The sequence below is a fragment of the Filicampus tigris genome, chromosome 8 (assembly GCF_054856515.1).
Source record: "Filicampus tigris isolate MCC_2025a chromosome 8, RoL_Ftig_1.0, whole genome shotgun sequence".
In the NCBI taxonomy this organism is placed as follows: Eukaryota; Metazoa; Chordata; class Actinopteri; order Syngnathiformes; family Syngnathidae; genus Filicampus; species Filicampus tigris.
This window is the reverse complement of record NC_141224.1, coordinates 9249300-9275057: the sequence shown is the minus strand read 5'-3', so window position 1 is coordinate 9275057 and position 25758 is coordinate 9249300. Positions and strand designations below refer to the sequence as shown.

At 40.2% G+C, this 25758-nt stretch overlaps 1 protein-coding gene across 1 annotated transcript in view; it reads left to right on the top strand.

Annotated features, from left to right (window-relative positions):
- agmo (alkylglycerol monooxygenase) overlaps positions 1 to 25758 on the top strand; it is a 38178-nt gene that overhangs the window by 5860 nt on the left and 6560 nt on the right. The window contains exons 3-12 of the mRNA XM_086037815.1: positions 702 to 853; positions 11320 to 11423; positions 11501 to 11596; positions 12774 to 12840; positions 12921 to 12986; positions 13266 to 13345; positions 13749 to 13883; positions 15531 to 15647; positions 18655 to 18737; positions 19035 to 19140. Coding sequence (XP_085893941.1) covers positions 702 to 853; positions 11320 to 11423; positions 11501 to 11596; positions 12774 to 12840; positions 12921 to 12986; positions 13266 to 13345; positions 13749 to 13883; positions 15531 to 15647; positions 18655 to 18737; positions 19035 to 19140 — 1006 coding nt within the window. The remainder of the gene's footprint in view (positions 1 to 701; positions 854 to 11319; positions 11424 to 11500; positions 11597 to 12773; positions 12841 to 12920; positions 12987 to 13265; positions 13346 to 13748; positions 13884 to 15530; positions 15648 to 18654; positions 18738 to 19034; positions 19141 to 25758) is intronic.

Genomic DNA, 25758 nt, shown 5'->3' with positions numbered 1-25758 from the left:
CAACTTACTTATTTAAAGAGTTAACAGGTGAAATTACCCATTAATATAATTGTGAAATATAATTTCCTAAAAAATTAACAATTTGATAAGCATCCATTTAACTGTTTTTGTTTGTCTAATTTGTGACTATTGAAGGAATTATTTTTTATTTTGCGGGTTTGTAATTTATTTTAACTCTAAATTACTTGATTGTTTAATAACTCTATTTCATGACATAATGGAAGGTTTTTGTTGTACCAAATTAAATATAAAATAGCCAATTAAATAAATATAACTAAAATGTGAATGCAGTAAATACACATTCTAGGCAATAATTAAAATTTTCCTTATAATAGGAAAAAAAGAAATTATTAGAAAATCATTGTCAAATTGAATAAAAAATTTCACATTTTAACTGATACATGCACAATTATTTGTATTATTTGATGTACTTTTTATTATTTTTGGTCCACCCTGTCTGGAATGCTAGCTCGCAGCAGAAGCTAGCAGTAGAAGCTAACGCTAGAAGCTAACGCAACCCACAGTGTTCCTACTTGTCCAACATAAAAAAACAAAACAAATTCCTTTGTTTCCAAAAAACTTCTCGAAAACCACTGGCCAGTATCTAAGTCATTACCTTGTCTTTGGAGTTTAATTTGTTCTGTGACCAAGCTTGTAACTCAGTTTACTGAAATTCAACTCAAATTTTGCCCCCCCTCAAGGCTGCTGGTGCGAGGTCTGGAGCTGTCGGCCTACCTGTACGTGTGGGAGCACTTCCGACTCGTGGAGCTTCCCTGGGACTCGGCCTGGACCTGGTGGTTCAGCTTACTAGCCGTGGACTTTTGCTACTACTGGTTCCACCGCTTCGCCCACGGTACTTGCGTGCTCACATTTGCGGGAATACGATATCATATCACTCACATCGCTTCTCGACAAATGTGTGTTTTCTGAGGCAGCGTACTCCCATTGATTTCCGAACGCAGCCAGAGCTGGTGGGCATTTTACAAAAAAAAAAATGCGGTCTGTTTTTCACCCTCCGCCTACAAACTGGGTACCCTTCCATCATCTGTTTATCCGCCATTTTGTCCGGCCGAGCCAAATAGTAATCGTCTATAGGCCGTTCTAACTATCATTTTAAATGTGCTCCGTTAGCGTTTCCGACTGCCAACTTTGAGAATTATGCCCAGCTCTGAACGCAGCCTTTGTTATTATAAAGCAATCAGCAGCTTGTGCTTGAACCTTTTCCTTCCCTTGTACCGCCTGATGCACTGGGCTCCATCAATACTTTTTTGGGGCAGTCTGAGTAACTGAACATCATATTGGTACAACGTTCTGAGCTTCTGAGCGGTTGGGAGTGAAGCAGTGCGCACTTTGAGAGCACTTCCGAACACACCCACTCTCTGAGTGGTGTTTGGCCGTCAGAATTTACGAACACACCTTAGGGAAGGGGCATTTTTGATGCCAGTCCAGTTTAATGAAATTAAGAAAAATCTCAACTGTGGAAAATGTCAGAAAAGGCAAATGTTTTTTATATGCTGGAATAAATGTTTGGGTAAAATAAATGCAATCATATTTTACTTATTTTTAGCATCTTTGTGTACATTAAATGTGCCATATAATAAGAAAATGCATATACAGTTATGATGTGTACCTCAGTGAGTAAGTAAAAATGCTCAAAATTGAGGCATATGCAGCATTTGATGCTGATCCAAATGAACATTGTTCTTCTTCTGGCAGAAGTCTTCTCTCTCCGGGGTGCTTTGAAATTACGTTTGTGTGGAAGCACAAGGGCCATAAATCTTCCAGTTTCGCGTTATGGAGAGCGTCCAATAGAAAATTGCAAAAAGATTAACGTGGTGCGTGGAGATTCGAAGCTGTTATTAGCTCCATGTAAAACAGCACTTTCAGCTCCAAGTCTTTTATGGCCTTTTTCCCCTCTGCCGTAGCCACTTGAAAGCGGGACAGCAGCCTAATTAAGTGGAAACACTTTGGAGAGGCAGTCAGACGTCCACGCTGATGTCTTCATTACCAAAGGGACGTTTCTGCTCGGCTTCACGCTTGCCACACATGCAAATGTAGGATTCTCGCTCGACGGAAAACTCCGGAGTCCAAACCAGAGCAGACTTTTTGCCACCGCGAGCTATTCCGTGATGACGCTCCCCACTTCCATTTGGTCCGCGCACAGAACCAAACTTACCGTTGGGATCACTTCATTTTATGTGACTAAAATTGTACTGTTGTGATGGTGTAACAAGTCAAATTTATACCAGAATTTATAATAGTGCCATACAAAAAATAATCCTATGACAATTTAATATTTGAAACATTATTATGAGATCTTTTTTTTTTTTAATGAAACTTTATATTAGTTAGGAGAATAAATTCAAAAGAAAAATGTTGGACCTGACAATAAAGGCACACATCCTTGTAGCATCTTGGTGCCAGGCAACAATGTTGAAGTGAACTGAGGTGCTTCATTTAGACCAAAGTAGTAATTTGCTGCCATCATGTCGCAGCTTGGTGCCAAGAAGATTTTTTGAAGTGAATAGAGGAGCATAATTTAGACCCAAGTAGTGCTTCTTATCACATTTATAGGCAATTATAAACTTTTTTAGGGCAGCATCAATTACTCATGGATTTTAGCTATTGGCGGCAGGGCTCAGTCTCAATCCCCAGCAATATGTTGTCGATTTACTATAATCCTTAATGCTGGTTTAAATGAGGTCTACTGAGGTGAACTTTGGAACATGTTTTTCAGCACACTTGAAAGTATCACAGTATTGGCTCTTTGCGACCATCCCGGGTCGCATTGTGAATCTGCATTGTGAATCTGCATTGTGAATCTCCAGTTGTGTTCTTGTGGTGTTTGTCTGTCGTTTAGCTTGCGGAGGAGCCAGTGGCAGCTCCCCGCCTCAAACAGTCTAACCTCCGGGCAAGACGTGACCTTTAGTTAAGCTGCGACCGCATCCATCAAATAACCTGAGGAGTGCACCAGAATAGCAAAGGGAGCGTGGAAGCAGATGGTTTTGGGTGCGCGCGAGGCGGACCGGGGTCGGACGCGGCCGTGTTGTTGACAGGCGCGTTGATGCTGTTTATTCTACGCGTCTATCTGCAGCGCCACTAATGGCAGCTCTGCGTCTAAATGCGGCCCCGCCGGCCGGGCGGAGGCCATTAATCAGACCCTCAGCTGTCCCGCCTTTGATTATACATGAGATAATAGAGTCGTCTCGCCAAGCCACGCTGCTTTTAGTGGCCCAAAAAGGCAGAGCGGTCTGGCTAAATGGTCACGCTTATGTCTCTAATGGCTTCTAGTCTCGACCTGGAGCGACCAGTACAAAGATCCTCTGCTTTTTGTGGACTTTTTTTTCGATATGACCCTAAGAAACACTGGGGTCTAATACTTAAGATTTCTGTGTGCAAAAACGACCGCAAATTTGATTGCAACCAGGATTCATTTTTGCGTGATGAGTATATGCAAATAGATTTAGATTTATCAAACCTGCGACAAATTGTGCCGGTTGATTTTGCGTCTATAAATAGTCTGCATGAAAGGCAGGTGCATATCAGCAAGTAAAGGAGAACAAGGATAGCGTAGGCAAAATGAGAGAAGGTGGAGACAAAAAACATTGAAAAGCCCCCCAAAATAATTGGGGCAAATCATTTATTCAGCGATGCAATTTTGGCATTTGGGCTGACTTTGTCTCTTTTGTCATTGGTGTCTTCGGTGCTGCCCTCTCCCACGGCAATTTTGTGCATTCTGTTGCCTGAACAACAATTTAGTGCCTGCTATTTCAGATCCTGTTAAATGAGAACCCCGAGAGCTATTTTTATTCCTTAGCAAATAACAAAGAACTCAGTAATTTTTCAAGTCAAAATTCCAACATTTAATATAAATCAATCTACAATAATGAGGGATTAGGGTTTTACTGTACCGTTGCTGAAAAATATGTCCCATAGTTCAATTTTTGGAGTTAGACACCTCAGTAAACAGCAAGAAAGGATTTATAGTAAACCAATGCAATACAGTGGTACCTTTACTTACGAAATGAATTGGTTCTGGAAGAAATTTCTGAAGTAGAGACGCGTTTCCCATGTAAATGCCCTAATCCGTTCCAAGCCCCCCAATATTCAGACAGAAATGTGTTATAAAGCATAAAAATGCATCAAAACATGTAACAAATACATGTTACAATTAGATTATTGCAAAATAAATGAGAGTTGTGCATAATGTAAAAAAACAACGAATAGAGTAAAGAATAAAAATGATGGTCGTTTACCTTTGAATTGCTGTCCTCATCGCTTTTTGCCCTCTTTGGTTCATGTTCTCTTTCAGAAGTGTTTTTTGCCTGGCGTTTTGTAAACAACTGATTTAATAATGTGGCGACTGTTGATACATTACGGTCATATTCTTTGGTGAGATCAACCAAACGCATCCCCTTTTCATACTTTTCTATTATCTCTTGCTTTGTTTGTATGGACAAAAAAACCAAAACGATTTTCTCCTTTTTTTTTTCTTTTCCTCGTTTCTAATTCACGTACAACTACCGCAACACCTCATGGCCGTCATAGACATATCTATCACATATCTATCTATCTACCCGTCTATCTGCACACATAGACACATACGGTAGAGGTCCCTCTTAGCCAATGGGATGCCAGGAAGATGGTAGGCTAGCCAATGGCAGAGCAGCTATGAGTATGTTGCGTTCAGGAAACTCCGGAGCTGCGAGTGGCGCCCATACTCAATTTTTACCTTTCGTATCTTGAAATTTCTTTCGTAACAAGAGGCAATCGTATGAAGAGACGTTCGTAAGTAGAGGCACCACTGTATTGCTGCAGGTGGGCTGCCACCAATAGCTAAAATTGATGCCACCATAAAAAGGTTCATAATTGCCTATAGATGAAAACTTTGCCACTGAAGGCAGTAGTCCAACCCGTGATTAATTCATGTTGATTGGAGGAAGTGGGTGTCTCTGTGCATTAAGTGCAGAGAATCACTCATGGCCAGCATCTTTCAGTTGTGCTCAGAAGCTTCTTTTTGGGTGTTTTTGAACTTCCCGTGTGCATCACTTCCTCCCGTGTGCCCCGTCAGCTGTGCGGACAGCGGCAGACAAACACGTGTGCTAAGCGCTCCTCCCGTGTGGATGTTATTATTTCAAGAGAACTGCCAGGGAAGCTTCAACCTGGCCCCTGGGGGCCACTTCATAAATCTTGGCAGTGACGGCGAGTTCCTGGCCTCGGCGCAGGTTTGACCAAAGAACCCTGGCCCCCGCCCTCCCAACTCGAAGGCCAGGATGTAGGAGTTGCGCTGCGGCAGAAAGAGAGCGAAAGGCCTCATGGGAGGCGCAGATAACATCAACAACATCAGTGTGGCTTTGAACCGAGACGAGCGCGTTAAGACAGCTTTGAGCACTGGTGTCAAACTCAAGGCCCCGGGGCCCAGATCGGGCCTGCCACCTGATTTTATGTGGCCTACCACTATTGGTAAACGTAGACATCGCATATAATTACTTTAATAGTGATAATAGTTTCTCACCATTCATTCGTGCTAACTGCCACCTTGCACAATGGAAATTAATATAACGACTACAAATGATCCACTGTGTTGGAAAAAAAAAGTAATCAACACAGTCACGTGCCCAATGGACATGTCATATGATACAATTGCGCAGCTCGCCACTTAGTCAAAAATTCTGAACGCGCACAATAGAAATTTAAAGAAATTGCTATAAACATTGCACACTCGATAACGTAGCCAATGTACAGTACAGTACAGTAATGTGCATAATAATTGTCTCATCATAATTGTGATTGCTCCTCTTGTAAGTTATTTATAATAATCATCACCTTGCACAGTAGAAAGGAACGCAATGACTAGCAATGATCCACGGAATGAAGAAAAGTAACTGCCTATAGGACGGTCCGCGTGCCTAGCATGTTGTGGCAAATTATGGTACTACTATGAAGGCAAGCCACTCTAAATTCGGACTTGCCTGTGTACTGTAAAAGCCCCCAAAATGATAGTTTTGAAATCTGTGATACAGCGGGGGCGTGAAAGTTCACTGCGGATTATATTTTCCGATGTCAGTAAAACCACGAAAGCTGTCCTCCATCCTGCGTGGTGTCTACACTCATTGCCGCTGGTGCCGTAATGGTGATGGGATATTTTCTTTGGGGCCCCTGCTAATTGAGGAAAATGTACAGGCGACTACCGATGTAGCGATGCTGACCAGGTCTGAACCTTCACAACAGTAAAGACCACCATTCTGTCATGGCTACTTTTAGCTGCGTAATGTCACCAAACTATTTTTAGTCTTAACAAAACCCACAGCCACTGCATGCCACCTAGATTCTGAAAATAACACTACAGTATGGAAAGCCGTTTGATCATTTATTCCATATCCTTGATATCCAGTTTAACGTTCATGTGCTAGTCCGCTCTTTGTCCCCAATTTTGGCATAATAGTAGCACTGGTGCACAATTGTGTGCTTATAGAACTATTAGTGAAATCTTCAAATTCTAGTTATCATCTTGAGATCGCTTAAGAACTTTTTTTGTTATTATTGTTCGCCTGATAACATAATTTTTTACTGTTACAATATCAATAAAAAAAGACGAATGTTTGCTGAAAAATATGTTTAATGTCTGTATGATTGTTAGTCATCCAGGCTACAGTATTGTCAGAATTAAGGGAACTGAACTGTTGTTTGAAGTTTTTTTTTCTCCTCCCGAAAAGCATTAAAAAATAAGTTGGGCAATTGTGCTATTAAGATAATGATATTCTAATTTAAAACTCATAAAATGACACGTTTTCCCCTGTTAATACTATAACTTTAATCCCTTAAAATATCTCATTTGTAGTCTTACTAATGTTTTGGTATTAAATGTCAATATTTTTCTGGTACTATACCTTTTTCTCATAAAAGTGTGACTTTTTTGGTATACTATATCTTCATCCACATAGAATTAAGATGTTTTTACAAAATTATAAATTATTACCATTAAAACACTTTCTTGTAAATTGACAACTTTTTCTCATAATCCTAGTCTTGCTACGCTAGCCTCTAGTGCTGGTTGCTATCCATCTAGCTAGCTAGTTCTCAACTGGCAGTTAATCAGTTCATTTATGTTTTTGAATGAATACCTCCAAATATAATTTCTCAATACAAAAGTCAACCAAATCAGAGTTGGACCAGCGGCTTAAACTTGGAACGTACCACTTTATAATTGTATATAAGAGAGGAGTTGTTTGTAGTGGGCCAAAGTGAGCCTGACCAGGAAGAGTGTGTTTGCATTGGTGTGCGTGACTGAGCTGAACAGTGGTGTAGCGGTCCAGTCCTGTCCGGTCTTCGCTCTGTGTTTGGGTTGGCTCGCCAGCCGAGAGGCGTCCAATCCAAACACGGCCATCTACTTCACAGCCCATTAGCGCCGTGATTGACAGGACAAACTTCCATTCGCAGGACTTTAAATCAAACGCCCTGGCTATTAGTGCCAGGAGGGTCTTAGCCTGATGTCATGCCACAGGAATTTCACTGGCTTGACGGGAGCATAGCACATTTCTTCAATGTATCAACAGTTAGCATGTTAGCATTTGAGCAATTTTTGCTTGAAATAGTGCCCAAATACAGGCCAGGTAAAAAGGAAGCATACCAACTGTTTTGATTGATTCTCATTTGGATACTTGTCAAGTTGTACGCTTTCAAACATGCACGCAGTGTACACCGCACATCGCGAATTGGTACGGCCAATGTCAATTTTATCTGTGTTATCCGTTCCTGTTTTTGTCGCCTAACTGTAGGCGGGAGACACAGGGTAGAGCTTTCTCCAAACGGTGTGGCCGTCACACGTCGGCGAAAAGGGGGAGCCCAGTAGCCCAACAACACACATCAGAGGGAGACAACAATTTCCCGCGAACACCACTCTTCCTCACGCACACAACACACCCACATGTTACGCAAAAGCTGTCACAAATATCTGCATGTTTACTTTTTTTTATTTTTTTAAAGCTGATTACTGATCAAGTGACACTAGCCGTTCGAAAATAATGTGTAAGATTGTATACAGGTATGTACGGGCAAATTACAACTTTTGAAAGATTCAGTACACTCTGGTTTTGTCAGTTATGCATTTGGAATATTGTTCAATAAGAGGACAGATCATCTGCTCGCATTCGCTCTGTCACTAGGTTAACATTTGATCAATTCTCATTCAGAATAGTGCATGACCACAGGGAATGGTCCGACTTTGTGCTATTTGTTCTCAGGTTGCTATTTTGCTTCATGTCAGCATACTAATTGACAGTATGTGAACATTCTACATATCTCAGGTGGTCCCAACACTTGTAGCATTCTACGTATCTTTTTAAAAATGTCTGTGGGACTTGCCCATTAAGGCAAAAGATGAATTAATGTTTTCCAGAATGAACAATATAGGTCCATGGCATGTGGGCTAGCTGGTTAGCTTTGTTGCTGTTAGCATTGTTATAATTTCCATTTTGTTTGGGGTCAACCTTAGAATAGTTGTACAGGGCGAGCCCAGCTCCCATCAACAGGCGGCAGGCCGTTAATGTCATCCATATAAAACGTACCAAATGTTCTGAGGATGTTTCTGGAGGCGGTTGGGATTGTTTTGGTTTTTATGCTTCTCACTATTTAAGAGCACTTCCCTCCTGAACGGCATCTGCCAAACTATGCGGCGTCCCGTGGAGTTCAGAGATGAGGACATGGGCTTTTTCAGCAAAGTCTTGTGCTTCCCACTTCCTAGCGGTGACAAGGAGCATCAATCTTAACGCGGCCACGCTGCTGGACCTTGCCAAGCTACATTACTGTTGCATGAAAAGGAAAAGGGGGAAAAAAGACTGCGGTGTTGGAACAAAGCATGAACATAAACACTTTATACTTTTTACTCCACAACAAGTACTTAATGATAACCATACTTGGATCTTGTTGAAATTAGCACCTAGTAGCTTTGCTTTCTGTTCCTTTTGTTTTGTGTACATCAGCACAAAAAACGAGTAACTCCTCTGGGCTTACAACATGTTCGTGGAGTAAAAACAAAAAACAGAACATAAATAGAAATATTAAAATATTTGATGTACAGCAAATATATTGTAAATGAATTAATACTATTGATCATCAATATTGAGCAATTTAGCTAAATGTTGTACCTTGAAATAACGCTGTGGCTGTAAAAAAGTTCTTAAGAAAAAAAACAATGTTTTGTCCCATTTTTCGTGTAGTGATGTTTTAAGGTTTTATCCATTTACCCGTTTAATTTGATCTATTTCATTAGTCATTCATACGTATTCCACATTGTTTTCTGACTGTATTTTAAACTGTAGTCCTTATCTAAAAAAAACCATTTTTTCTTTCTTAATATTTTTGGGTGTATGGAACGGATTAATTGGATTTAAATAATTTTTTGTGGTAAATAATGCTTTAGTTTTCATACCATTTGGTTTTAGTCAGATTTTTTTTATGAATGAATTCATCATGAAAACCAAAATTACACTATATTAGGAATAAAAATAATCTGAGGTGGGCATCATCAGTCCGTCACTAAATTCTTCAGGCCGGCTCACGTTGGCCCATAATACAATACAATTTTATTTATATAGCGCATTTCATAACAGTTAGAGCTGTAACAAAGCACTTTACAAACAGTAGAATGTATAAAATATATAAAATAAGAACAATATGGGACACATGGCATTGCACCTGTGGGACTGGAAGATGTAAAACACTTTTATTTTATATTTTTTATTTATTTGGCTGCATGTCAGGTTTGTGGTACCCGCGTGCGACGTGGTACCGATAAATCCGTTCTCTAAGCCGTTTGGCTGACATGGACTAACTGGGCGGGCCTGAAATACTGACGAGAACTCCCAGACGGACTAAATCACTGACGAATGCCCAACTCTGATAATAATAAAGCAATATAGAGATTTAGCAGATAGGTATATCTTGAAAAAATACATTGCTGGAGAAGAATCCTTTATTTATAAATACTGTAATGAAATATGGTAATAAAATAAATAGTTAAAAAAATAGAATAACAATGAATATTAAATATGCTTTAAAAAAAAACTAAGATTGAGCAATTAATTGACATCTGTGGTCAACAATACAAAGTGGAACAAAAAAATCGATTGTAATCGTTCATTTTCTTCCATGATAAAAACATTCCATTGACATCTTTAATATTGTTCTTTCCTTCTTCCCAAATTCCAAACAGGATCTTCCTTCTTCCATATCCCAAATGTGACCATTGATCACAGTGCACTGCACACATGTGGAATATAAAAACTCTGAAAAAACTAAATTTTGTGGTCCGAACAGTACCGGGAGTCCACCTTGTCCACAGCTGTCTTTTCCAGAGCGAAACACTTTCAGCCCTTAGATGCTTGGGAATCATCCAAATGTTTTCACGTCCCAGCGCTGCTCTTTCTTGTTTCGTCCTAATCCCAGAGCTGTCATTTGTACTTTGAGCGTGTCAGTTCCCCCTCACACTCCCCGTGACCCCCATTCTGTCACACCTGCCGAGCTCCAGCAATAGCGCCAATATCCTACTTTTCCCCGGGAATCCATCTTGGTTCCCCCCCTCCTCCCGTGAAGTAGTTTCTCTGATTGGACCTTGGAACGTACTCGCACTTCTCAACAACGTGTTTGTTCAGGTGCGGGAGACCCCCGACCCATTGCCTTTATGACTGTCGGCCTCAATACGATTCACAAGTGTCGGTGGGACGAGATTGAGCACAGGAAATCATAAATGGCATAAATCACATTATCGTACCTGAGTAGAATCTTGAGATAAACTCAATATTACCTAATAGGACTTTTTTTTTAATAGACTCAGTTGTGCAATTAAACCACAAATCACCACTTCTGTGCAAAACCACAACTTAATTTTGCTTTATGATACTATTGGAACAATTAAAGTGCCAAAGCAGTCCTGGGTCCACGCGGTGGTCCGGAAACCTCTCCACTAACCAGTAAAACTTAACTGGCCTGTTCCCTTTGCACTTTTAAAATGAAGTGTAACACAGATATACAAAACAGCAGAGGAATAACAACTATTGCTGGGATGACATGGTGAAGGATAAAAAACTGGATCTTCACATTTTTAAACTTAGTAAGATGTATTGGGCCAATAAACATGATATTTTTTTGTACTGTAAAGGTAGATGGATATCTGTGGTCCAAGATGGTGTGCTGATGTACATAGCGTAAAAATGAGCCCCATCGGATGATGCACTCCATTTATTATTACAGTGAATCCATGTTTATGTCACGATGTCATGTGTCCCCTTTAAATATGTTCCGTGTTTCATGTTTGTGTAGAGGTAGCCATCCTGTGGGCGGCCCACCAGGTGCACCACAGTTCCGAGTACTACAACTTCAGCACGGCCCTGCGGCAGCCGCTCACTCAGCAGCTGACCTCGTGGGTACGTTCCTACTCCTATGCACCCTCTCCAACAATCAGAAAAAAAACGTCATGAATCATATTTCCGGTCATGTCCAGGTTTTCTACGTGCCCATGGCCTTGGCCGCGCCACCGTCCGCCTTCGCTGTCCACATCCAACTCAATCTGCTCTTCCAGTTCTGGCTGCACACGGAGGTAAGCATCACGTCAACATTACAAAATATTCTTTTTTTCTTTCTTATCGTATTTGTGCGTCCCGGTCTGCCATTGTCTAGACGCTCAGTAAAAATGAATGAGTATTGTTAAATTGTTAAATATTCCAAACAGAAGCAAAGCAACGGCAAGTATCACTTTTTTTTCTTTTTTTTTTTTTTTAACGATGCTTCCCGGGAATGAATGGATTTGTAACACCCCCTTTCCAACCTTTTTAGTGCGCTATTAACCGAAGTGTTTGTAGCAGACGCTATTTTCTCAAGGCGTGTAATTCATGCCTCCTTTATGGTCCTTTTTTTTTTTTTGGGCTGCGCAGCCAAAGTGAAGTTGTGAAGGAGAACATTTTTCAATCGAGTGCGAAACAGCTAGACATGCTATTAAATCGAAATAAATGAACAATTACTGGACAATTAGGAATTTTGTCCAGCTAAGCGCTTCTGGGGTATGTATTGGGGACTAGTAAGAGTTTGTCAAAGTACAAAGCCTGGATTTCGCCCACAATGTCTGCTTCAAACAAAAATGGTTGCCTATCTGTTCACGTCCAGGCATGGGTTGTTCAGACTTTTCATGTATCCTGTTATGTGGTAAACATTCAATCATTTATTCTCCGAACCGCTTAACCTCACTAGGGTCGCAACATGTCGAAGTCATTTAGTGTGGATCCTTGAAACTGATGGTGGCTGCTGATTTTTATTTATTTATTTTTCTATCTTCCAAGAATCCCTACAATGATCCTTAAAGTTTGACTCTTGTTCCTCCTAAAATGGCTGCCTTCCTGTGTGTTTCCTGGGTCCTTGAGACTTTTTCCTATGTCCTGTTATGATAGACATGTCCACCCAATTTTGAGTCGCTCTGTAAACTGCTGCCGGGAGCAAATTTTCTAAAACTTAAAATCTGTTGTAAGGTTATGCCAGTTTGATGATCTTTGGCGTATCCAAAAAAGCTGACTTCCTCTTCAATTGCAGGCAATGGTCCTTGAGACTTTATCGAATGATGTATGACAGGCACATGCACCCAGTTTTGCGTTGATATGTGAAACTGGTGTTTGAGGCTTTTTTAAATGTTTATTTTAATCTTTCTAGGTGTTGAAACAGCATGATTCGTGTTGGTGACCCCTAAAATGCAGAACCTTACTTCAAGGCGTTTACTTTTCTTTCAGCTAATCCGAGACATGGGGCCTCTTGAGTGGATCTTTAACACTCCAAAGCATCACAGAGTTCACCACGGTGAAGACCTATTTATTTGGTCATGTGATTTTCATTTGCATTATCCCAATTTTGTTTCATATTGTTAACCTTTCCCACAGGAAGAAACCTGTACTGCATTGACAAGAACTACGGGGGAATTCTGATTATCTGGGACAGATTGTTTGGTAAGCAAACGCATCGAGGGCCCGGGCTAACGCTATAGAGGCTGTTTTTGTTTATAGCATTAACAACACAGTGCAAAAGTGAAAAAAGACCCATGCTAACACTATACAGTGGCTAACATTGTTAATGGTAGCATTTATTTTTTGGTATTTACATCAACTGCAAGCTGCAAAAGTAAGGTGGCTGTTGTGTTTTGTTTTTGATTTTAGTATGAAAGTGAAGGAAGGCCAATGCTAATGCTAGTTTGGCTAACGCCACCAATTGTTGCTTTATGTTTTAAGGTACCTTTGCACCAGAGAAGGACAAGGTGGTTTATGGCTTGGTCTTCCCCATCAACTCTTTTGAAATCATCACAAGTCAGGTGAGTTCTGCACTTGCTAACAAACTCTCTAGCATGCTCAATAGTATGTCTGCTAGCATCCGGCCAATAAAAACACAGCCGGGAAATCAAGCGCAGTGAGTGGCCGTTTTGTAAGGATAACATGCTAATCGTAGTCCAAACAAACAGCCAGAGCTGGTCACTGTTCCCTTTTTTGCCGGTCTTTCCTCCGTCCGTGACCTGGTACCTTTCCATCCTTGTCCCTCCGTCCTTATTCATAAAAATGATCGTCTTCCGACACCGTCCTTCCTCGCCATTTTAAAGCGGTTTCGTCCTTACATATATATCATCAACACGTGTGGGCGAGGAGACCAAACATCTCATTGCTGTTTTTGTTCTATTAGCACTGTGACTGTGATTCGGTGTTTTGTCCTCTTTTTTTCAGTTCCACTACTATTTGTCCTTGTGGAGAAAGTCAACCACCTACTCAAGTCTCTCTGACAAAGTGTCAACTTTTGTCAAGGGTCCCAGTTGGACGCCTGGAAACCCTCGGCTGGGCAACTACAATCACGTTCCAAAGGTGGGCACTTGACATCGTTCAAAAGGAGAATTCTTCACTGCGGGAGTCTTAGGCAACTTTTGCAAGGAATGGCCACATCAAATAAAAGCTAAAAAGCCTTTGTAGACGGCGCACAATAAGTTCATTTTCACCGTCTCTGAGATTAAAACCGCATGGAGCCCCAGTGGAAATGTGCATGTATGAGTGTGTGTGTATGTGTGTGCGTGTGTGTGCACGTGTCTGCAGAAAGGCTCCAGTGGAACGAGCCGGTGGTTAGCTTTGAAATAACGTTGATGGTGGCACATAGTTAGTTCTCTCATGCGTGACACTTGGAAAAAAATTGCTCACTGTTCAACTGGTCTCTGGAAGTCAAACGCCATGAAATTAATCTCGTGGTTGGCGATGGCGCACCAGGTGAACTACGACCTGACGTACCTGCAGGTGTGTCGAGGAGGAGGGTCAGCGAGCTGCCTGCCTTCTCAGGGACCACCATTGTCTGTGATTGGTCAATTTATTGTAATCCACTTTTAGGTTTCCAAATGACAGAAAGGGGTCAAATGACTCAGCAAATTCCAAAAGATGGACTCACGTCTTCCAGTAAAAAAAAAAAAAAAAAAAAAAAATACAGATGACCTAATGAGCTCATTTTAATCCCAGTGCAATTAAAAAAATAAAAAACAATTCCGGAATATGAACGTGACCAATATAATTGGCCCTGCAGGTGTGAAAGAGTTGGTGCTGCTTTGGGAAACCATTGTGATTAGTCAGATGACCGAATGATTAAAAAATAAATTATAAATACAATAAAAAATAAATGTAAATAAATTAAATTGATTCTTTTTTACATAATTAGTAAAGTAATGTTGAATAAAAGAATGTGTTCTATTTATATATATATTTATAAAAATGATAATGCACACACAGACTCTCTTCAATTTAATGACTAAATATTAAGATCTAATGCCCTACATTTCATGCACGGTTCTCTGCAATGTCTCCTCTTCCATGCCAGAAATAACCTTCAAAGACAACTTGTGGCATTTCGCAATGTTTATTACGTAGAACAATATTGCCACAAAAGAGGTTCCCTTAAGTGGGGAAAAACAGAAGTGATGTTGACACATTGTATATTTTTCATTTAGCCAGATAAGTGATGGTTTTGCGTTAGCTCCATTAGATGATGGAAAATGTGATCTTGGCACCCTTGATGTCATTCTTATCGAGGTGGAAATGAAACGAGAGTCACCAGCTTTGAAAAAAAATATTTAGCTTACACTCATTCAAAAGGAGCATTGTTTTATTTTGCAAGTCATTCGTTTTTGTCTCTGCGTGTTGGGGCGCAAAGTTTAATGACTTTGACACTAATAATGCAACCATAAGAATTGTTTAAAAATTCTGCTCCTGTCTGAGCTATTCAGTTTGACTAAGAAGTGCAAAATTTGGTAGGCATGTGGTAGGCAAGAAGCTGTTCCCACAAAGAAACAGGAAGTCTTCCATTTTGGTTTGAAGTGGCCATTTTTGGGTCACTTTGTCCCTTTCCAGGAGCCCTTTAAAGGCAAGCTCATCCTAGAGATTTTGTTCTACTAATGATTTTCACCGAGTGGTTGTGGCCTGTGGGTAATTGGTTTCAGGTCTCTTAACGTGTGTTTTTTTCTTTTCCGTTGGCAGGTGACCGGCAAGGAGAAGCCTCACGATCCCAGCTGCTCGCTGCCCTTACAAGTCTACGTGGTGACACATTTCCTGCTGGTGCTGCACACGTACCACGAGCTCTTCGAAAACCAAGTGGTACGTATTTGTCACATTAAGACACATGGGAATTACAGGAAAGACTTGGCAGAAAAGTTTCGGTTCAAGGCCAACCAAGCCATTTTTGCCAAATCTCCAGCCTCATTTGTCTCACTTCACGATGCCGAAATTCCTTAGCGTGCGGGCGTCATCATTTTTTGTGGCCCACTAAAGCAAATAAACTGCGTCTACTTCATGTTTCTTGCTAGATTTTTTCTTTTCATTTTGGCAGAAAATCTGTACCAAAATTTAAAAAAATATGCTACAGCTTGTACCAAATCCTTTCTCAACTTTAAAATAGAATATTTAACTCATTCACTGCCAGACATTTTCAGACCCTCTTTTACCCTACCGTTTGAAAATTTAAAAAAGAAACATAAATATGTTCCTGGGATTGAATGGCTGGACTATGAAAAGACGAATAAATTTGTCAATGGCAGTAAATGAGTTAATACTTGGTTGTCGCTATTTTTCAAATCCGACTTAAAACTGTAGTAGTTAAAAAAAATCCAACAACAAAATTCATGAGCAAGTGTGAATATGAAATATGATGAAGTGAAATATACATTTATGATTTGTCATAATAAACATTAACTATAAACACCATATGGCCCTTGATAAAAATGAGTATGGCACCCTCACTTAGCATATGAGTGATGCATGGATATATATCGATAGAGATGTTTTTTCCTGTTTGAAAATCACTGGTACAGTATTACAAAACAAAAATTCTTAACAAAATAAATGTATATTTTTTTCTGTCTTGCAACAAAAAAAGTTAAAATACTCTGCTGAAAAAAATAAAACAATATAGAATAATACAAATGTATTATTTCATGTGTTTTAACTGCACAAGGTCATGCTTAATGGTTCCATAAAAAATGAATAAATACAGTGGGAAAACTTTCCAAATAAAATAGAAATAAATGGTATTTGTACTTATGGTATTACATAAATAACATTGGTTCTTGAATAAAAAAAAAAAGATTGCATTGAAAATGATAATCCAATCAAAAATACTCTATTTAAAAACAAATATGATTATAATTGCACAAAATAACATTGGCATACACAATAAAAATGCAGTACAAAATAACTTAATAATTTGAAAACTAAATACAAATAAAGGTGTACTTTTGTATGTATCGGTATTGCACAAAATACATTTTAAAAAAGCCTCAATAAAAGCACAACAAATGTTCTATTTAAAATACATCAACACTAAATAAAATGCAATAAAAACAGATGTCATACAAAAGATGAAAATCTTTTGTCCCACTTTGACTTTGGGATAGCCATTTTTTTTTTCAATTCAGCTAAAATTAATTTTAATGGGTTTTTTGGGTTTTTTTTTTAAGCTGACAGTGAGTGTTGACATGGCCTGAGATGTTTGGTTCAAGCAGACGTCTGACAAGAAGGTCTTGAGCTCCCTAATTGAAGACTACTTGTCTGCCAACATGATTGAACTAATGACACAGTTTGCTGCGGTCGCTGGAGCCCGGTAACTTTTACTCAAAAAACAAAAAGAACAACGAGCTGCGTCTAACATCATGACAGGATGACTGATCGGCCTTCCCCTTTGGAGGAACCTTTGTCTATTATTTTCCACTTGCCCAAGCCAAAAGACCCCCTTCCCTTCCTCCGTCAGAAAAATAAAGCATCGGGTCTCCTCGGCAGTTATCTTTGGAAGCCTTTTTTTTTCCCCCCTCAGGCATAGTTTTGGTTAGCCGAGAAGTGCTGTCACGCCCAAACTCCTTCAAAACTCCCAAATAAAATTGCCCCTCTATTTTTTTTTTTTTTTTTTTTTTTACCCCTCAGTTGTGGTCCCAGACACATTTACACACACCTCCAGGGCCGAGAGGGCTCCCCATACTCGCCTGCAAATGAAACACCAGCTGGTGGTCCGGCAGTGAACACAAACGCCTTAATTGTGGACTGGAGCCTTTCCCAAGCAAAATAGCCTTCAGGATGCAGCAATCAGGATTTTTGCAAAGGAAAATAACAACGTGAGCTTCGCCGGCTCCCGCAATAAATCATGTCACCCTTTTGTGTTTATGTACTGTACGCATGTGAGCCAGCTAGCTAGCTAGCTGGCTTACTTGATGCTGCAGCTAACATAGGCGTTGCTGTCACACAATTGTATCTGTTGATGAAGTGAAGCTGGTCGAGTTTTTGAATTTTATGTACTACAGTACATTCATAGTCAACACAAATCAAACACTTTACTAGTTGTAAAGACTTCTTGTGACTGACTCACTGACCAACTGACCAATCATTTGACACAAGGGACTGATTGAGTGAGTGATTGAGTGACAGACTTACTGACTGAGTGAGTAACTGGCTGAATGAGCAACCAGCTGGTTGTGTGACGAACTGACTGATCGGCTGACTGACTGAGTGAGTGAGCGAGCGAGTGAGTGTTTAAGTCAGCGATTGTCTCACAGAGTGAGTGAGTGACTGACCTGCCGACGGACTGAGTGAGTGTGTGGTTGATTGACTAACTAGCGGGCTGAGAGTAAGTGACTGACTGACCAACTGACTTGCCAACAAAGCGACACAGTGAGCGATTGGCCGACCGACCGACCGACCCATTGGATGACTGTGTGACTTAATGACTGAGTGAGTGAGTGAGTGAGTGACAGCGTACGCAGCTACGTGTGTGTGCAAATATTTGAGTGACTGACCAACCGAGTGACAGCGACGAGTGAATGGCTGACTGAGTGAATGGGGTGAGCGTCTGATGCAAAGAGCCATCAATGTCCATTAGATGTTTAGCAGCGCAACTGTACAGTAAGAAAGTCCAAAGTGGAAATGCTGTTAATGTGCTGCTGTGTACCCGCCATTTGCTAGCACACTCAGGCTTGTTTGCCTTGGCACTGCCTAGTAAACAGTGGTACAGCCTGGTGCTTTGTGGAAAGCTCTCCTGAGAGACTGTGAGCCAAGCAGCCACGATGCTGATTACAGCTTTACATTGGAAGTCACGCCATATGCCGTATTTGTACCCTAGACGCTGACCCAGTTGACCGTCCTGGGGATGACCGGCTACATCCTACTCACGCTCACCTCCCTGGGCTTCATCATCGACTGCAGGTACCCCACACGATAACTCTTTTATGCCATATTTAGATGATACTATACAGGGAGGTTCCTGTATATGCGGAAGCCCCTTCTTTCACAAACAAACACTTGACATGTATTTTGTTATTTCATGTTTTATTTTTCTTTAATCATGTTTTATGACTGAATTTGAATGAACTGTGTTTGATATAACTAGTATTTAAATTCTTATTTAATAAAATATGTACCCTCATGCAGATTTTTTTTTTTCTTTTTCAAATTTCATACCTAAGAAAAACGCTATATAGTACATGTATATGTTGTGTCCAGGCCAATGGCGTCCATTTTGGAGATGCTACGCTGCATGTGCATGCTGATGTTGCTGCAGTACAGCCACCTGAGGCCCCCGAACTCAGCTTTGACTCTGCCCACCCAGGTAAGGCTCACTGACTTTTTTGCATTTCATACAAGAGTCAGCACGTTTAGCATATTACTGAGCATGTTACGAGCAATATAAACAAATAAGTGTAAATGGAAATAATCTGACAATAGTTGGTCTGGATACCTTGGTTGAGATGGCTGCCAAAAACGAATATTTTTTAAAAAATATGAAATTCATCAAAATGTGACTAATGAAGTCTTGGCCGACTTGGCCCAGCGATATTTTTGTCGATACACCTGCATATTAGAAGTTCAGCAGTTCTGCTTATTTGTGTTTTCTTCCGGTTAGTTTTTCATGAGAATTTATAAGGAAACTTAAAAATTATTTTGCTATTTAATAGTAATAGCGGTGGGTATTATTGTCCAGTTTAGAATGTGAACATTATGACTTTGGCTTGTTAGATTGTGCACCTAATGTTTTGACTTGTAGTAAAAATACATTTTAAAAAAGACAAACCGCAAAATGTAAAAATATTTTGTAGAAAATAATACAAAATGGACTACAATAAATGAGAAAACAATTAAAAGTATTTGATTAAAATTATATTAAAAAATGTGTATAAATAAATAAATAAATCCAACATTATATTTTATTCTTGAGTAACATTTGTGTGTAGTACTTTTTTATAACATTGTGATCATGAGATGGCCCAATTTTTAACATTAGCGTGACAGCCGCCACTGTGCTCATCACATGACCTTGCAAACTGCATTCTGTGCTGCTCTATGCAAGGATAAACTCCAAAGACAAGTGTGACAATGATCTTGAACAATGAAGTCACTTTTGCGGGAAAAGTGTGCTGTCTCTGTGATTGTCCCGACACGGTCCCGTGTGTTCATGTGGTCTGCTTAGTGTGCAAAGTCCGGCCGCCGGTACTATGATCTCTCGGTCCAGATGCGTGCGCCAATTGGCCCTAAAATTGGCGTGCCTTTCTGGCTGTGGACTGTACATGACGGCTGACCTCTCATTATCGGTGCCCCTTCCCTACCTCCCCCCTTCTGGCTTTGTCCTCGCCCCGCTCACTGAGCGCAAAAGCGAGGCTTCTGGAAACAATTAGTGGTGTCTGCCGCTAACTAGAACTGGCTGATGGGATTTGCACGTGAGCGGGGAGTCGCAGCTTTTATTGTCCCCGGCCACAACATCTGTGGGGCTCAGGTGTGCGCAAAGAAATGACACTTTTTCTTAGAAATAAATTCATTGATTAAATTAGAATTATCGCGACTACCGTATTTTATATCGCAGTCATGGGTGTCTTCTAAATGGAGAAAGGAGCCAAGGAGGAAGTGATTCAAAATCAAAACACCACTGACAGCAAAGTTTTTTTTAATACAGCCTACACACCCATGTTTGAATGCTAGGTTTTTGTGTTATAAAAAAGTGAAACCAAGCGAGGTAAATCATTTTTTTCCACCATTGTGACCAATGGTGTACAACTCAAACAAAAATGTTTAGAATGAGAAGATAAAAATAAACTGTGAAAATGCTTCTGCACAAGTGCGCACACCTTCTTGTAACTGAGGATGTGGCTGTTTAGAATGCCACCATTTAAAGTGCCTCAGATTAACCCCAAATAAAGTTCAGATGTTCTAGTAGGCTTTTCCTGTTATTTTTGTGGTAATATATTCCACGGCATCAGAGGGAGACGTTCAAAGTTATAAGACATGAGAAGGGTACAAAAGAATTTTCAAGACATTAAATGTACTGTATATGAATAATTATATCGATTGTCAAATTATTTCCTGTAATTTTTTTCCTTATTTTCTTTTTTCAGATCAACTTGTGTAACACTTTATATGTCTTTATTTTTTCTTAATATTCTTATGTGAAGAATATTACATTATATTTACATATAGCAGTGCCTTGCGTTACGAGTTCAATTTGTTGTGTGGCCAAGCTTGTAATTCAAATAGGGCTGGGAAAAAATATCGACTAACTCGAACACAAAAATTGGTTGACACAATTTTTTCTGCCTCACGAACTATAATTATTCATTTTAAAACCAACCACTTCCGTGTTTATCGCATGGACATTTGTTGCAGACGGATGTACCGGTACTCAATCTGAGGACTGGGAACTTCCATGGACGAATACAGTGAAATAAATATGATGCACAACTTTTGCTATTGTTTTCAACTAAAAAAGGAGAAAAATAAAGTTATATTATACAGTAATTACTGCAAAGAGAAATTGGCGAAGCTTGAAGACGGGAACGCAAGTATGTGCATACATGACTACGAGTTTACCAACCAGCATGCTACGATAGATGGGTAGGTTTTTTTTATTTTTTTATTTTTTTACCCGTTAGCTGTAGATGTAATGTAATGCTACTTAGAACACTCTCTATAGTGTTTGTCGACTACACACTCTAGTCTATTGATTTTTCAAATGACGCTTGTGTGAGCGCTTTTCACAAAATGCAGCTCACGGTTTGCTGCTTTTTAGATAAACTAGCACTGAAAAAGCTTAAGCCTCATCACAGTACGTCCCATCACTACTTTACGGGAGCCAAGCTTCTTTCATTTAATTGTCGTGGCTGGTGAAACTTGTCTCGCTGCAATTTAAAGCTTCTCCAGCTAACTTAGCTTAGCATAGCTTGTTCCATTGCTAAGCACAGAGGTGTGCTTATCACCGCCACATTTTTCCACAAAAAACAACAACAATTGAACTGTGGGATGTGCGGGACGGCGAATACCTGAGTATTCTGAGTATTTGATTCTATAAAGATTCATTAGTGACAGCCCTACATTCAAATCAATATTCCCCATTGAATTGATTTGAAAGTTGTAACGTTTGTAATATTTTCAGCATTTTACTTTTGCAAGGGTACCTAATATTTTGACATGCGTCCCTCCCGTTATACTGACAGTATTTACTTTATCATTCTGATGATAATACTGACAATCGTGATCATTTTTCTCACTCTGTTGCTTATGAAATGTTCATATCGTTTCATGTCTATACAAAACCGCCCCTTTTGCCCCCCCCCCCCCCACCCACCCCCACCTCCCAGATCCAATCCATTCATACAGACGCTTTCCAGCCTCCCGTCTGGCTCGTGAGGCCTTGGTGTGATTCCGTGGTCAAAACTTGCCAGCCGTTAATAGCACTGAGAGCTTTAAGGATGCCATATATCATAAGCCAGGCTTTTTGTGTGCAAGTGTGCAGTCAGCAGGGGCCCCAGTACAATTAAATGTCAGTTCTCCCACCGCCGACTTTTTTCTCCATCGATTGGCCGCCGCTTCAAAACGCGTCAGAGCAGCGTGTCGTGTCGTTAAACGCGTGACGGCTGCTTTCGCGTGACGGCTGCTTTCGCGTAAAGGGCGCCCATGTGTCAGCCACCATTTTGAGTCTTTGGTGAGGCTTTCAAGCACCTGCCAGCACCAACGAGCCTAATGGCACTTAAAAAGTGCTCAGAGACACACAGGGCCGTAACCATCATTTCAAGTGGGGGGTGGGGGTTTGGGTCAATTTGCTGAGGAGCAAAGCTACTTTTATGAGCAAATTATTATCCGCTTACATTCAAGTTCTACTACCACTCTCTGTCGTAGCCAAAGAGATAAATAACCAAACTGTCAAGATCTGGTTGAGTTAAAATAAAGGGATTGAGTTTATTTTTCTTTCTTTAATTTTTATATTTTCACCCAAACAATACAACAAAAACAAAGAAAAATGACTGTATTCAAGGAGAAAATTAAAAGGTGTAGCTCATCTTATATTTTAAAAACCAAAATATATCTCGAAAAGGTTTTAAACAACAGCGAACACAGGTTTTCCTACATTTGTTTTTCGATTTATTGTGTGGACAGATTTATTTAACAAATTCAATAACAGACATATTTAAAGCAGAGTTCCTCACACTGGCAGCCGATTTAGAGCGTATTTCTTTCAAGATCCTTCAAGACCTACAGAATATGGTGTCCTGTGACAATGTAAGCACTGACGCTACCAAAATAAAGAGTAGACTTTATTCTTTCACCCAAAATACCTCTTTCTTAGTCATCAGCTCTCGAACATGGGTTGGTTTCACCACAGGTCCGTCACATAGGCGGAATGCCGCTCTGTTTAGCACTTGTAATGTTACGTATATACTCTCATTTTGTAAAACAAGTACATGGTACACGTGTTAATAGTTCATAATATAGATTATTGACAGAAATAGAGGGCCCTAAAATCCCATTTTCATTAGAGTGAGAGCATAATTGCCTAGGTTTTTTGAAAACAAGAAAAAAAACAAAAAAACAATTTCGACAAACAGTCCAGTCCAGTTGCATCGATTTAACCTTTGGTGATTACCTTGACCTGGAGGACTAAGAATCTACACAGATGTAAAGGAAAACCAAAGCTTTTATCAAACATATTGCTATGTGTAATCTAAAAATGATGTGGACTATTATGCTAGTAGGCTAGCGTTTTGCGTTTACGGAGGCTTCCGCCGACTCTGATGTTTAGTTTTGGTCTTTGTGTGTCAGTGAAGTTTGATGAGTGACCATATAACAGGAAAGCAATACGTCAAGCCATGTCAGAGTTGATTGAGAGCTCATTTGTGCTTGTCTTCTTGTCTGTGGAAAGATAAATGTCCAGGTCACACCAATATTATCAAGTTCAAGTCCGACACAAATCAACAAAAGCAGAGAATGCGGCCTCTCCTTTTCCTGATAAGACAACCCGTGGCGAGAGGTCGCCATTATCTCACCGCCAAAAAAAACCCCTCACATCCGAAAGGTCGAGAATGTAAAATCCTGAATGGGATTTGTTTGGCGCTGTGGAAAGTCTGCACCATGACGTCATGGCAGCGCTCCCGCGAATGGAAAGGAAGGGAGAGAATGGAGGGATTTGAAAGAGGAAAAGAGTGTAAACATCAGGGTGGTCGGGGCTGGGGGTGTACGCCGTGTGAAATGTTAGCGCTTAGCGTGCAGGGGAGTGCACCCGTCAAACACTAAGCACTCAGTTTACGTTGTCAAAGCGCTTGCCATGCAGGCCATGTGTGAAAGCTGGAACACGAACTGGACCTGTGAGCGTTACACAGGAATGATCATATTTGGAATAATTTTTTTGTGGGTGATTTAGCATGCTAGCCCAAATTACACTAAGACACACCCCTAAATTGAGGACTGGCCAATTACAGCGCAGCGCAGACCAGCGTTCCGAAGCTCTGCTAGCAGTGCTCAATTTAGGGATACATTTATTTATTTCTTTTTCTAAAAAAAAGTATCCAGCTCAAACCTTTGCTTCCTCTTATTGCACGAGTGCCTAATTTTTGACTTGTGCAACTCCCATCAGTAGATCTCTGTCATTTCTTCAAGCAAATATTGTGATGATAATTAATACTTTTTCTCCACTTTAATGAAGATATGAAACATTAACAACATAACAATGTATTTTGTACTTCATTCCTACCACTTGAGTCCAGTCCATAGAGAGCGAACAGTAGAGCATTGTAGACCTAAGGCAGCACATCTAAGGACGCGAACGACAAGCTTTATCAAATATGAAGGTTTTAAATCCGCTCTTAAATATTAAGTGGGTGTCTGCTCCCACGGGAAGATTGTGTCAAATCTACTCCCAAATCATTCAAAAATAATGATAGAGGACGTTCATAGTGTTCCCTTATGAAAATAAGTAATATTTTACAATAAAGTGGTCCGTAGTGGCGTATCATTTCGCAGCATAAAGACTTCCATTTGCTTTATTAAAATCCAACAGGCTCGCTTGTGTCTTGGCTAACAATCACACGTGGTGTCGTAAAAATCTAATTCTTCAAGTGTCCCGCCTGGAAAAGTTTCCCTGCTGCCAGTTTGGTTGGATTTGTCCACTTTATGGCGTCGTATAGCGTCCCCTCAGCCCGAATCGTCCTTGAGTCGTTTGGGCACCAAATCGGTTCCCGACGACGTTTCCAAGTTGGCCGCCGCCGAAGCGTGAGATTGTGGAAAAAGAAGGTCGGTATGAGGAAGACTGGACGGAGTGTCGGAAAAGCGGTCGCGTGCAAATACTTCCCGGTTTGAAGAAGAGAAGCATGTTATTTCATTGGGCCACTGGCATTTGAACCACAGTAATCACAGCAACCATGTGCTCTGTTATTGATCACTTTGTTACGTGGTCAAAAGTACCTGGGAGGAAGCAGTCTCTTGGGCCCATCGTTTTTTTGGGGGAAAATTCAATAATTCAGCCACTGAAGCCAGTTTAACCTAGCAACATGAAATTTTGTAGCATTGTCTATCATGAGTAGACCTACAAAAAAAAGTCTCAGGAAGCCATGCCTGAAAAGACAGAGGCGGTCTGACATTTAGTTTTGAAGCAGCCATTTTAGGGTCATTTTAGCCATTTCCAGCAGCCCTCAATAACAATACGATAATCTTGTCCGTTTGACTTTTCCCGATTCACATCAAATTGTAACCTTGCATCCCTACATAAATGGATAACCCTATAAATGAGCAAAAATGATTTGTTTTGTCAATCCATATACGTGGAGCATGATGGTGAAATTTAGTAATGCACATGTACCATAATTTGCAACAGTTTCACTTAACTAAATGGAATTTTCCAGATGGATTTTTTTTTAAAGCCAATTTCCCTCCGCAACATGAAATTTTGTAGCTTTTTTTTTTTTTTTTT